The 14219-nt window shown below is 39.5% G+C and overlaps 2 protein-coding genes across 2 annotated transcripts; one reads left to right on the top strand and one right to left on the bottom strand.

The window, feature by feature from the left end:
- Positions 1 to 122: 122 nt before the first annotated feature.
- Positions 123 to 1933, bottom strand: LOC117554305 (alpha-1-antitrypsin homolog; the record flags this gene model as incomplete). The annotated part of the gene is made up of 3 exons (XM_034228689.1): positions 123 to 750; positions 992 to 1151; positions 1336 to 1933. Coding segments are annotated over 3 exons (876 nt in total), but the record flags the coding sequence as incomplete, so codon positions are not given.
- A 6395-nt stretch (positions 1934 to 8328) lies between these two features.
- LOC117554171 (alpha-1-antiproteinase-like) lies at positions 8329 to 12439 on the top strand. The gene is made up of 4 exons (XM_034228448.1): positions 8329 to 9274; positions 10248 to 10515; positions 11613 to 11757; positions 11963 to 12439. The coding sequence occupies exons 1-4, from the start codon at positions 8545 to 8547 to the stop codon at positions 12149 to 12151; spliced, it is 1332 nt and encodes a 443-aa protein (XP_034084339.1). The 5' UTR covers positions 8329 to 8544; the 3' UTR covers positions 12152 to 12439.
- The last annotated feature ends 1780 nt before the right edge of the window (positions 12440 to 14219 follow it).

Below are 14219 nucleotides of genomic sequence, written 5' to 3'. Positions count from 1 at the left end.
AACATTTCCTTTAATGTTGCAACACATGGCTAAACAGAGACGTATGTCAATCCATGCCTGGTAATAACATATAACATGAGGGCACATTCAACAAATATCAATAAGACTTGACAATGTGACGCATTATTACACAAGCATGTTTTACCAAAAACAAATAGAAACAAATACAATAGAAAAAACATATATAATGTCCCAAAGACAGGTTTGGGAAGTAATGGATAACATGTAACGGGATTACCTAATCAGGATACGAAAAAAAATGTAGCTGTTCCCTTACATTTACGTTACATTTATAACAGTTGGGGATTACTAGCTGGATTGCATCGTTACTAAAAATAAAAAAAAGAGCGTATTGTGTTTGTTGTAAAAGGAGAATATTGTATTGCTTCTTTGGAAGCTGTAGCTTTAGACACGGCACCCTAACTCTAAGTTACACGCTCCCCCTTTTTTGCTCTCTATCACCTCTCTGCTCAGGTGCTCCAGATCTTCACAAATGATCCATATAAGAAGGAAGACAGATTTCTCTCTGTCTCTCTCAACTGCCAGACATCCTTAGTTTAGGATTTCACTCTTTTGTTCATTTTCTCTTCTATTTTTGTTTGGAGGATCTGGTTGTCCAGTATCTTAGTTAGTTAAAGAAGCCCTATTATGCTTTTATGGGTTTTCCCAAAAATGTCCATTTCTTTAAGTGTGCTCTCCAGGGAGGCGTCAGCAGAGATGGAGAACTTTGGCAGCGACAGACGCACAGACCTGATCAAATACAGAACAGCAGCAGTGTCACAATTACTTGATTAAACAGTTCACTTATAGCTTGTTTACTCAACTTGAGCCATACCAGATAAGGTAACTCAAATGAAATACTCCTGTTCAGCGTTAAAGCCAAACACACGTCATTACATTCCCTATGATCCTGCAAAATAACTCACTGTTATTGAGTTAACCTACTACGACTGTAAAGGAAAAGAGATTTAAAATAAAATAATAACATGACCTCCTGATGACTGAGTCATGCCAGTGCTTGACGTAGTCCTTGCTGATGTAGCCCTCCACCTCCTTCATCTTGCCTTCTTCAGGCAGGACGATCATCATGGAGGTGTTGCCCTTGTAGGGCAGCTGTGTATGGTTAGCATCGAAGGGTTCTTCCCACTGTCCTGTATGAGGAGCGTAAAAGTAATGCATTGTGGTTTCACAAAATGTTGAAAATATGATTGTCTCGCATTCTTTTTATATCTTTCAGATTTATTCTTACATATTCATGGCATGTTGGAGCTCCTTAAACTACACAAGGAACTCTTGAGTAGTTTAAGGGGCAGAATGTAACGGCATGTGTCCTACCTCTGAAGTAGACATAGTTGATAATCATCATGATCGTCCTGGGGTCCAGGTCCTTCACCATATCTGTGATCATGTTGTTGGTTCTATTAGCAATTAATTTGTTGATGTCATCCGCAGCCTCAGCTGGTTTGGTAAAGTTAACGGTGAAGATCCGACCAAAATAGTCATCCTTGACATCATTCTGGAACTTCTCCAGAGGACTGTAGCCAGTTTGAAAGGCAACGCCGCTACCCAAATCCACCTGATGATGCTCTTCACTGTGTCTCATCATGTGGAAAAGATGCTCGTACGCCTCGTTGACCTGTTCCTGGGTGTGAGCACTGTAGCCTAAGCTGGAGAACAGCTGCTGTCGGTTTCCAGCCCCTGTGGACACCATGGACAGGGCAGTGGAGATGCCCAGGGGCGAGAAGAATATGTTCTTTCCAGCAGCAGCGTTGGCATTCAGGCTTTTGTAAAGGGCAAAGGCAAAGTCAGCATTGGAACAGGACAGCTTGAGCCACCTAACATATTCTTCATGGGTGTGAGAGCCATCAGCACCGTAGTGGTGGTGGTGGCCTGCCCAGGCTGCAGCCAGCAGCAGCAAAGGTCCCACGCATGTTTACAGACTATCCAGGGAAAATCAGAGGAGGTTAGTTGGGGTGTTACGATTTAGCATTTAAACAGCTACACTTCCAAATGTTTACATGTCGTACCAATTCACCAAGTTTCAACGTTCCTACTTTATTTTTTTCGAATGGATGTAAGTCCAATACATCTAACGTTTCTAAAGTTATAAAAAGATTTGTTTTATATATCAAAAAAGTGCCATGCTTACCTTGAATGCTCTCTTTGCCCCAGACAATTTGTCAGAAATGACCCAATTTTATATAGCAGCTCTGGGAGTCAGTTGACAGTTGGGCCAAACATTAACCAGCAGCAGGTTTTATTAAACAAATAGGAGGTATTGAATATAAAAACATTAAGCAATTCTTCAATATTAATGAGTCAGCCAGCTGAGTCCTTTGTGTCTGCTTGTTCTCCCCAAAATTCAGACATACAATATTCTTAATGAATCTTTATTATGCTTTATGCCCAACCATGAAATAACACAATAATTAAATGTTCAAATAATCAGACTATTGATGATGATGGAGCATATGGAAAGGAGTGAGCAGAGGGTAGAGTTGTCGATTCTTGTTCTGTTTTCTGTGACAATCTTCCTCACCCTCTCAGACTTTCAGTTGTGCGCGCTCCTAAAGAGACGTGCAACCATGGAAACCAAACAATGGTGTAGCAGGGTTGCCAACTCTCACGCATCTGGCGTGTGACACACGCTTTCACTCTCAATCTCACGCTCTCACGCTGCCCAAACTATTCTCACGCCAAAAAACAAGAATACCGAAGACTAGAAACGGTTTTGAAAACTGTTGTCACGTAGTGATCGTCTTCTCAATAGAACATCTTTGATAATGTCTTCTGGCCAATCAGAATCAAGATAACGGCGTGGTGTTGTTGCACGAAGTCCCGACGGAGAATACTTTTGCTGTCGTACATCTCTATATACATCGATACAATATTACGTGTTGATAGAAATCAACACGTAATGAAATAAGACCCCACGGTTTGATGATTGATAGGTGTGTGTGCTGTTCATTTTGACACACAGAACAATGGGGGCTATCCACCCTTATCTACAATGTAAAGTCATTCACACAGCCTCTTCCCTCTTCTCTCTGTGAGGAGCAGCAGGTACAGCTTTCAGAACAAAGTAACAAAAAACTAAAATGGCATTCATTTTTTTTTTAAATATGTCGTGTAGTAATAGATGTATTTATTTTTCTTCTCAAGAGAGTACCAGAATGTGTATTTTATGTTAGTATTTCAAAAAATCTTCTGGGGGAGAATCCCCCCAGACCCCCATGCAGGGGTTGGGTTTTCAGCACGTCAACTCTTTCACCTGTGGGGAAGTTGCAGAATTGGCTCCAGGTCGCCCTTTTTATTTACTACAAGACAAATGTGCCTTTTTATTTCATACAGTTCAATTTGGATTGAGACAGGGAAATAATCTAAACCTCACGCATGGCGTTTTACTGTCAAGGGGAGCGGGTATGTAATTACATTGCAAATACTGACATGAGCCCCACCACTGTATGGGTTAGCCCTACCATAGATTACCCAACAAAAATACTCTCTCGCAACTGCCGACCCGTATTGCGCATGCTCAGATCTAAGAACCAGTAGAAATGATACAAAAGTAAAAGTCTGCTGCTTATTGTTCTACTAGGCCAAAATAGAGTGTGTTAATTAACATATTTGGCAGTTTGGAGTAAGTCTGTAGATTTGTGTGTGTGTGTTTCATGTATAGGCCTCTCACGATAATTAATTTTGTTGGATACATTTTCCCGGAAATTATTGCGATAAACGATAATATTGTCGGCACCGTTGTATGACCATTTTATACCACTAACCTAATGATAATATATAATAATAATTCAAGTACATCCTTTCAAACTGCTAGTCACATCCTCATGTAAATGGCAATTTATCGAGTTCATTTTTATTTATCGTACAATAAGTCAATTCATTGCTTATCGCGACAGGCACAAAATAAAACAGTGGAAACAAACATGTGTTTGACTTTCATTAGTGAATGAAACTTTGTGCCCTTTATCTGTGTCCAATATTGTGTATTTGTATATATTGTATATATATCCTATATATATGCTAAGGTCCCGCTGCTGACACGATAGCAGTCATTTAGTGCGCATATGTGTAATCAAACCCATGATATCAAAATCTCACTCCAGCCAGGTACCCAAAGTTGGCAACCCTGGTGTAGCTGTATATTAAAGTCTGAGTGGAAACAGTCGTGAGTAAATCTGATTTTGTCAGAAACCGGGAGAAATGCGGGAGAAATATGACCCCGGGAGGAAACCGGGAGAGGGCAATGAAATCGGGAGTCTCCCGCGAAAATCGGGAAGGTTGGCAAGTATGGTCCCAATCATGTTTTTTCTTTTAACCCTGTCCAAAAAGAAAATGACATTCCCATACGATACTAAACTGATTCCTTGATTTAGGTTGACTGGGTAGTACTGTTGTACTTTTAAATAACTGGTTAACATTTCAATGGATAATGTCCTTGCTTAAAATAAGTATGTTCAACTCCTTTAATATTTGGTATCTGGGTCAATGACATGACTCCTAAATGTTTTGTCCAACTGATTTTTTTTGGGTAAAAAAAAAGTTGTAATCTTTTAAAAGATACCATTTATATGTATATTACCTTTCATATTTATGTAGCCTACACCCTCTATTTTTACAAAAGCTTTAATCATTCATTATATTTCAGTTATTTACACAGTCAAATTGTCATGTGCTGCGACCGTCCAGACTTGACTGCTGTTTGTAAGACATCTTTAAAATTGCCCTAAATCTGTCGAAATTGATTTTTGTCCTTAATAATCCTTTAATCAATTCAAACGCTAGCTAGCTTGCTTTCCTCAGTTAGCTATGGCTATATGTGTCTGTTAAACTTGACTCAACTTGAAAATATCATGTGGTGCGACCAAATATCATTTGGTGTGACCAAATATCATGTGGTGCGACCGTTTTAGAAGGGTAATTATGATTAAAATATGTCATACATTGTCAGTTTTTATGCTTTAATATTCATTTGAGGATTTATATACTTATAGTACTTTACTTTAGACTCATTATGAATACTTTTTATGCAACTTTATTCGTCTTTGAAACAATTGTTAGGATTAGGGTTATGGTTAATATATCATGAAATTAGAGCAATTAATTACATTATTGTAATCATTATGAATGAATGTTTATGTATTTATTTATTTTTAACTGTTTTATTCTATTTGAACAGATGCTACTGTCAAGTAAAATAAAAAAGGCTTGCCATAGGCAGCGTGTTAATTCTGACCCTGCAGCAAGATCTGAGTACCTTGCAAGGAGAAGAGAAAGGTATGTTGTGTTGCTGCTTTGCCTTTTTTGTTAACATTTTCATCTTCTCTGTCATCTATCAACCATCCGAGATAAAATAGGCTATTCATCATAGATAAATGGCATGATGCTATACCTTTTGTTTATTTATATATGTTTCAGCTACCAGAGAAGGAAACAGCAGGGAAAGATTCCATATGTTAAGGCAAGTGAGCTGTCAGAGAGAGAGAGAAAGAATCAGAGAGAGAAATGGAGGGCTGCATCCAGTACTTACAGGGAAAGGAACAATATGGCAAACCCTTTGCTTGACCTTACACCACCATCTATGGAGAACTTTTCAGATGTAGAACAAGAACAGCCAGAAAATGCAGGACAAGCTATGGTGGACCCAATACCCCTAAATGAAACTTTTCATCCCCCATCATCTTCCACACCAGAGGAAAAGAAGAAAGTTACTACATCTTCTGCAAAAAGGCGTTGCAAAAAACTTCAGAAAGAGAAGTATAAAATAAAAAAGCAGGTGTTACATCTTAGAAAACAGCTTGCATAAATGAGAAGACTTAAAGAAACATTTCGGAAGAGTGGAAATAGGTTAATGGCAAGAGAGAGAGTGGGCTTAAGTGGGGGAAAAAAGCAAAAAGGGCCCAACATATCAGCTGAGAGAGCAAGCTGTTGTCCATTTTTTGTCCAGTGACGAAAACAGTCGTCTGTTGCCAGGGAAAAAATACACTATCACCAAAAACAAAATGCAAAGGAGGGTTCTAACCAAGCCCCTCACTGAGCTCCATGCCCAGTACAAAAAATAGGTCAGGTCCTTGAGGTTGTGGAAGAAGAAGTCCAGGTTAGCTGCATGCGGCAGTCAGGTAAAAATAATGTATTCATGTGGCCACAAATTCTTGACATCATTTTCTATGATAGGAAAGATGTTCAATCTATCATCGCAGAACCTGAGCCAGCAACCTCACGATTCTCTCAATTGAGCAGCCAAGATTGGGTAAAGTTCAATAGTGCCTGGGGTTGAAGAAAGGCCCGAACATAGGCAATCCTGTAACCCATTTGAAGCAAGGGTAATAATATCAAATTAAATGTTGGTTCATATTGTGCACTTCACTTAAATCTGTAAAGTAAAACATTACATGATTTGTTAATACATGGTTTTTAACAACGTTATATCCTACAGCTATACTTTTTTTGTTAAATTAAATGCTTTTTGTAAAAAGTCATGCATTTGTACTGCTTTAAATGTATTGTTTTCTAAATGTTTGAGATAAAATATATTTCAAAAATGTTATTGAAATGTTGTTATGTGTTTGAACTCAACATTTTGTATGGTCATTTATTGTTTGTATGATCTTTATGTCATTTGGAGCGACCACTGATCATGTGGTGCGACCGTCTTTTGCCTTTACTGTATTTAAATAGAAAGAATGTATGAAATGTTTATCAATTAAAAAGTGATCACTGATACAGTATGCTTGAGTGAATTGTATTGTTTTAACATTTATCTCAGTTTTATTTTATTTACAGGAAAAATAAGCCCATCAACTTCATTTAAGATGATAATTTTGACATTATTTAACCAAAAAATAAGATTACTTTTAACAAAATCTCCAAAGAAATGCAAATTCCTTGTTTCTAAACTCTCAAAATTACTGACAAGTTGTAAAAATAGTTACAAATGTTAAGGAATTTATTTAGTTTTAAGAAAAAACATAGTCGCACCACATAACTTTTTATAAGGACGCGGCCGTTTCATCTAGAAGAAAAAACACTTAAAATCACTTAAATATTATTTGTTATATGGATTTATGCGTGCTCAACATTCTGAATGTTATAAAAATGTTAATAAATATTCTTAATTTTTGCATTTTAAAAATTGCTGGTGGAAAATCAATAAACGTCATTGACCCATCTACCAATTCTACCAAATCAAATCTGATAAACGTTGATAAAATCTGTCTCTGAGAGCTGTAGTCTCTAAACCTGACACATCTTATTTTTCATGAGCTACTCCATTGTTTTGGTGTTAGGGTTAAGAAAAGGGTTTCTTTGTATTTCTTGCTAAAAATCCTCAACTCTCGGAGCTACTAAACTCTACTGCACATAGATTTTTTTAATGAGTTTTCTTTTTGTGTTGGCGAATAAGGCAGGATGTTCTTGAAAAGCATATGGACGAAAAAGAGATGTTTACATACAGGATTCTTATTAGCACAATGTCCAAGACGCACAAGGACACACTTAGAGCTGGTTCGAGTATTTATTTGTGTCACACATTTTTCCCTCAGGGCAACATTTAATGATTGTAATTGCTTTTAGCTCCCGATTAAAATATTTGTAATTTGGGCTCTAGTTTTGATGAAAACACATAATGCTGTATTCCCCATTATTACATATTTTGTCAGCTGCTTGGTCTTACAACACATGGTTGGAGAGTTGTTTTCTTGCATATAAAAAATGCTTTTCTTTGTGGCAGAGAAATACTTTCAATTCCAGTTGACTTTACCAACCACACGGTGGCGTTGGAGCATCATGTAGCATTTTGTGGATTGCTGAGTATCCCATATGACCTGCTGTTTAATAAGAAACAGTATTGACTGGTGAGTTTAAGATGATATTTAATGAGGATTTTGACATTTTGCACACTCTCAGTGTGTCTCTTGAGACTTACAATGTATACTGTTTTTTATAATTGTTGTATTCTGTAAGATAGTTAAAGCTTATCAACTGTTTGTGAAGATATAATTATTCTTGCACGCACGCACGCGCGCACACACACACACACACACACACACACACACAACACACCACACACACACACACACACACACACACACACACACACACACACACACCACACACACACACACACACACACACACACACACACACACACACACACACACACCACCACACACACACCACACACACACACACACACACACACACACACACACACACACACACACACACACACACCACACACCACACACACACACACACCACACACACACACACACACACACACACACACACATCTTCTGAAATTCTAAGAAGCCAAAAAAAACATGCCATCATTGTTTGCTCGGAGCTAAAACCACGGGTCAAAAGCTCAGCCCCAAAGATCGATATACTTTCAACACTGCCACCAGCCGCCCCCCGCACGAAGCCACGAGAACAACACTTCCCCAAAGCTGGAGTTTGGCCGGTCTTTTTCTGAGATCAACCTGCAGCGTCTCTGAATCAGGGCCGAGGAAGGATGGCAAGAGAGAGGCGATGATGTCCGTTCTGTATCGTTTTACAATGATGGCATTGCTAACGGGTGTCCAAGCAGATGGGTCGGTTCGACCAGAGTCTGAGAAAGTCTTCAGCAGGCCTCTGCAAATGGAACAGGAGGTCAATGAGCAGCTCAACACATCAGCCCTAAACACAGCCTTGGCCTTTGAACCTTACCGTGACCTTGCCACCAGAGCCAACTCCACGCCCGGTGTCCAGATACAGCACAACATCTTGTTCTCGCCCTTGGGCCTGGCATCTGCTCTGGCCCTGCTATCCCAAGTGACTGGGTCCGAGAGTCGGAGCCAGGCCCTGGAGGCCTTGGGGCTGGCAGCCAACTCTACAGAGCAGAGCTTGGAAGCCACCATATCTGCTCTCACAGATCTGCAACACAGCCTCGCTCTCCAGGAGGGAGGGGGCGACAATGGGGTGCAAAGGGCAGAGTCCACACGAGAGGGGGACATCGGAGGGGCAGATGCTGGAGACAGAGCCGATGTAGATAATGTTTCAGAGGCGAGAAATGGAACTGAGGATGGGGTTCATCCTGGCGTTCAGTTAAGACTTTGGAACAGCCTACATATTGATGGGAAACCTTTACTAGACTATGACAGCTTTTGGTCCAGGCCTCAGCAAACTGGACCCTCCGCCTTTAACATCAGCTTAGACACGTTGATGAAAGACTTGGAAGCCTCTGATAAACTTGAACTTAGCAATTATGTGTATTTCAAAGGTAGTATTTCAATACATTGAACAGGAATAACCCTAAAATGACTCGGACCAATTACTTGCCTCTATGAGATCTTCACCAAAGTTTGTTTTTCTGATATTCCTTAACCGTGAACGAAGAATCAAAAGCAGAGAAAAGTCTTTATGAATTGCGTAAAATGGGGGCCGCGTTTAATAACAGCAATATAGTATAATGTTAGTTTACAACTCTCACACAACTCATGCAGTATAATTCAAGTCACATTTATACAGTCGTACCCTTACTACTGTCAAGCAATCACGCTTTTATTTTACCATTACTTTTTAAAACACTTGGAGGAAACCGTACTTGAACGGACCATAGCGCACCTGCGAAAGAGTGAGACTACTTGTTTAGGCGCGCAAATGTTATAATTTCCTCAGGTTTAATTGAAAATGCATGTGTTTGGGAAGTTTTGAGCATACAACTTGATAAATGAGGCTTGGATTATACTACAAGACCTGTGTAGGAGTTTTAAGCAGATGTCTGGATAAAGTTCTCCTGTTTCAAACGCGGCTCCCATTTACTTAAATTCATCACGACCTTTCTCCGATTTTAGATTCTTCTAACATAGAGTGTGTAATTGATATACAAATGGTAATTTGGGGGTTGACGTGTCCCCTAAATGTGTAAAGAAATCCAGACAGATGAATAATTTTCCAAATGAAAAACGTACACCTACAGAAACACATTCAGAGAAAAGATGAAATGAAATGAGTTGCAGCTAAATTAGAAAGCGTTCTCATTGTGTCATTGCAATACAAACCACTGCACAGAATTTTGAGTACCTGCTTCTTCATCAGTCATTGTTATTTTTGTAGAGCAGATGCTCTCTTGTGGCAGTTGGTGGTTGTACATTTACACAGCTTTTTTTAATAGCAGTGCATTCTTTCTCCGCTAATTCACTTTCATATGTTATCGTTAACTTGTCCCTTTTTATTAATGACACATAAATCAGGTCGTCTGCCATTTGAGAGGCTCCACACAGTGCCACGCAGCTTCCAGCTGAACGCCACCAGCAGCGTGGAGGTCTCCATGATGTTCAGGGACGACTCTTCTGAGGTGATGATGCTGTACGACACCAACTGCTCTGCCACAGTGGTGCGGCTGGAGTATTCAGAGCGCCTGGCCTCGCTGCTGCTGCTCCCTAAAGCCGAGCTGCAGCCGCTGGAGGACTGCCTCTCCGACAGCCGCATGAGCTTCTGGCTCAGCAACCTGAAGCCGGGGTAGGTGGGGAGTCCTAATGTTGAAGAGGAACGAGGGGCAAACCATGGCAAGCTGTTTTTTAATTCTTGTACGTGCATTGACATAAGTGTCAGCAGCTACAAGGATGATGCCATTTTGCAGTCTTATTTAAATTGCATCAAGCTCTTATCAAATTGAATTCAGTAAGAAATCATGGCCAAGAGGACCTCTAACATTGGGCCAGTGTTAGTAAAATGAAAAAGAACACACTGCTGTTTTTGTAACAAAAGAATTTCCTAAATTGGGATCAATAAAGTATACATCTATCATCTATCTATCTAAGAACTACAGTAGCTTGAAAAGGGAGAAAAGAAGAAAAACTAACGATTTACAATTTTTTTGTTGTAAATCTCTGTGGAAAAAAAGAAAGATATTCTCAGAGATTAAAGTGGTACACTTCCACAAAAAAAATCCAAGAAAAAAGACGGAATATTCATAAAATGAGGTTCTGAATCATGGCTAAAGAAACATTTAATATTGTATGTGATTAGTGTTGAATTTACAAGGAAAAAAACAAACCTTATATATATATATTCTCATCATGCAGTCATAGATTTGATAGAATGAAATTCCAAAAGTCTCTGAGATGAATCATTTTTTTTTACATTACCCCCCTCACCAACGTTATGGTAATTTCCTCATTTTTTCAATGGCCCTGATACACTGTTGTAGGTGGTGACATAAGTGTAAGATGTTATCCACTGACCCATTAACCACACAAAGGTAGTATTTATTACAGGCTAGTTATACATGTGTTTATGCTAAGGGTTAATTGGTGCAGCATTGGATAAAATATGTTGAGTTTGAGTGTGTCCATGTACAGTATGCCCTCTGCAAAATGGTGTTTGCCTGTCCTTGAGTGTGCATTATATTGATCTACGTCATGGTGCGGTTCCCCTGCAGTCATTTGCTTTCTGTTGTTGGGTAGCATGATGAATGATGCTGAGGAGATTCTAAGTCAGCAATAATTACAGCTCTCCACACATCAGTGAGTAGAAGCCCACAGTAAGGGTCCCACAAGTTGTAACAAGACATCTTAGAGCAAATCCAATAAAACATTGATTGTTTGTTTTCACAGACGGGCAGAAATCCTTTTCCCTAAGTTCCATCTAAGGAAATCCTACAATTTGGACAGCCTCCTGAGGAACTCTGGGGTGTCATCTATTTTCTCGGACTCAGCTGATTTTGCAAGAATATCACGGAAGACGCTGAAACTCGTCAAGGTTAAGAGAGACCCAAAATATCCTATTTTCCTTTGTCAGAATGGATCATGAAACTAGGCCTAAGTGCTTGGTTGAGATCTTATTACACATTAAGAAATGTACCAGACTTTACAGAACTACATCGTTCGCTCATCCCTCTCTTTCTCTGGAATATGCACATTCATATCTGCTCTCTCATTACTCTTGTTTCTGTGCCATTACTCAGGCTCCTCATGAGGTTATGCTGGAGGTGGAAGAAACTGAATCAGATGACGGGGGGAGGCCTGACATACTGCTGGACTTCTCTGTCCCCCCGAGGATCACCTTTAACAGACCATTCATGCTCATAATCTATGACGATCTCACGGGGCTCATCCTGTTAATGGGGAGAATTATCGATCCAACAGAAGTCTAGACCAGAGCAACACACTCTCCTTTTTGTGCTTTTCTATTGATATAATACTGCATTCACTTTTCATATATATATTTTTTCCAATAGTTAATTGGGCATAGTTTTCTGGGGAAATAAATGGATTTTTAATCACAGAGTTTTGTTTTACTTCCAATTTCCCAAACATTACCAGATGATTTACAGTTTATTTCCCCATTTTCACGAAATGATGAAAGAACATTCAAATGGCAGTGTGACTAAATCTGTGCTTTTCTTGCAATAAAACACATAAAACACTTTTCTCCCATCGCAGAAGCATTTTCTATTTTGTCATTTTTTTCAACCCATTTCCTCCTTTAACATCTCTTTATCACCCTTATGCAATTACAGGAAATTGCTTTGCAAGAATATCCAGGCTTATTCACCAACACAGAAAAAAAATCATAAACAATAGCATTACACATTCACACTGCAGTAGGTGTAAGTGCAGCCTTGACATGTTCATAATTTAACTGTAATGTGTATTTTCTAAGTGTAACAATAATTATTGTTGTAATGTTTCATGCGTGCAATATTTCGTCTTTTATTTTGAAGTCCAAGCTCACGTCTCGTTATGCTGTTCTCGCGTGAGTTAGAGAGCGAGAACATGAGAAGCACCCTCAGAGTAAGAGGCACGGATACTTACAGCTCCACATGCTTATTGTAGTTCTAAGTGCACTGCCTTGCGGCCTGTAGCACCATCCTTGATGGAGCATATGGAAAGGAGTGAGCAGAGAGGGTAAAGTTGTCGATTCTTGTTCTGTTTTGTGTGACTATCTTCCTCACACTTTCAGACTTTCAGTTGCGCGCGCTGCTAAAGAGACGCGCTACCATGGAAACCAAACAATGGTGTAGCTGTATTAAAGTCCGAGTGGAAACAGTCCTGAGTAAATCTGATTTTGTCAGAAATCGGGAGGAATCCGGGAGGGTCAATGAAATCGGGAGTCTCCCGCGAAAATCGGGAGGGTTGGCAAGTATGATTCTTATACATATAAGTTGTGAAGAGAACTGAAGAATACTTCCCTCTGTTTACAGAGCATGCAGCCCAACGAGGTATGTTGTTGTGCTTGTATCACTTTTATGTTTATTACCTTGCTAGTTATCTCACATGCTGTGCATGTTATTGTGTGTCTAACACGAAACTATGTTTGTCATTTATACTGTTTGTTTGTGTAGTTTTCACGGTGGATTCGGAGGAATAAACCCGTAATGAGAAAGCCACTTGTGTCTGCCTGTGCTTCGAGGGAATTACAGTGAAAACTCGACTGTCCATCGACGCGAGTGTGTCTTAATTGACGAAGCGGCAACTTCAGAGGATCACGGACTGAGCACGAGGCTGTCTTCAAATGGCCGCCGGAGGGAGATGGGTCTGGCTGCAGACCGCAGCAAGGAGGCGGATCGTATAGGGGCGTTTCCTAACTTTTTTGTATCCAATAGAATGACACTCAGCAGAAATACATACTGTAGGTTGCAGTAATGCAATTTAAGGGATTCCAGCTGCTTTTATAAATCCTCGCAGAATAAGTCATTCGTTCTTTCACGATGGCCGAACAACAAGTTGAAACAGCGGTAATAGTATTTTCCAGAGATGCATGTTTATATTTATTGTAATGTCATTTTTCTTAACACACAATTGTCTCGTTATCAAAGTACAACATCGACTGTCCAACCTCGTTAAGCGTTAATAAAGTAAATAATAGTTGTATGTGGTAAACATGTTTGTGGTATTAAATGCTAACTTAGCATGATGCTATACACACGTTGGCCTATAGTCCCCGTTTGCAACCAGGCCTACTCTACTGTTGTAATAATGTTAAGCTTGATAGGTCAATAGATTATCAGGCTCGGTAACAATACTGATTTGTGTTACCAAAGCTGATCATCTAATTGACCTAAGGTTAGCGTATATGCTGTGATGCTAACCAGCACTTAGCATGATGCTAGTGTACTCTTGTATTATCTTGGAAATATAAGTAGGCCTGCCCTACATACTGTAACTTAATCAAATAATATGGTATGGATTCGGATAGACAACATGGCTAGCTTGGTTGGT

Source organism: Gymnodraco acuticeps, unplaced genomic scaffold (genome assembly GCF_902827175.1).
Source record: "Gymnodraco acuticeps unplaced genomic scaffold, fGymAcu1.1, whole genome shotgun sequence".
Taxonomy (NCBI): Eukaryota; Metazoa; Chordata; class Actinopteri; order Perciformes; family Bathydraconidae; genus Gymnodraco; species Gymnodraco acuticeps.
Note: the sequence above shows the minus strand (reverse complement) of the source record. Positions and strands in the feature narration are given on the sequence as shown.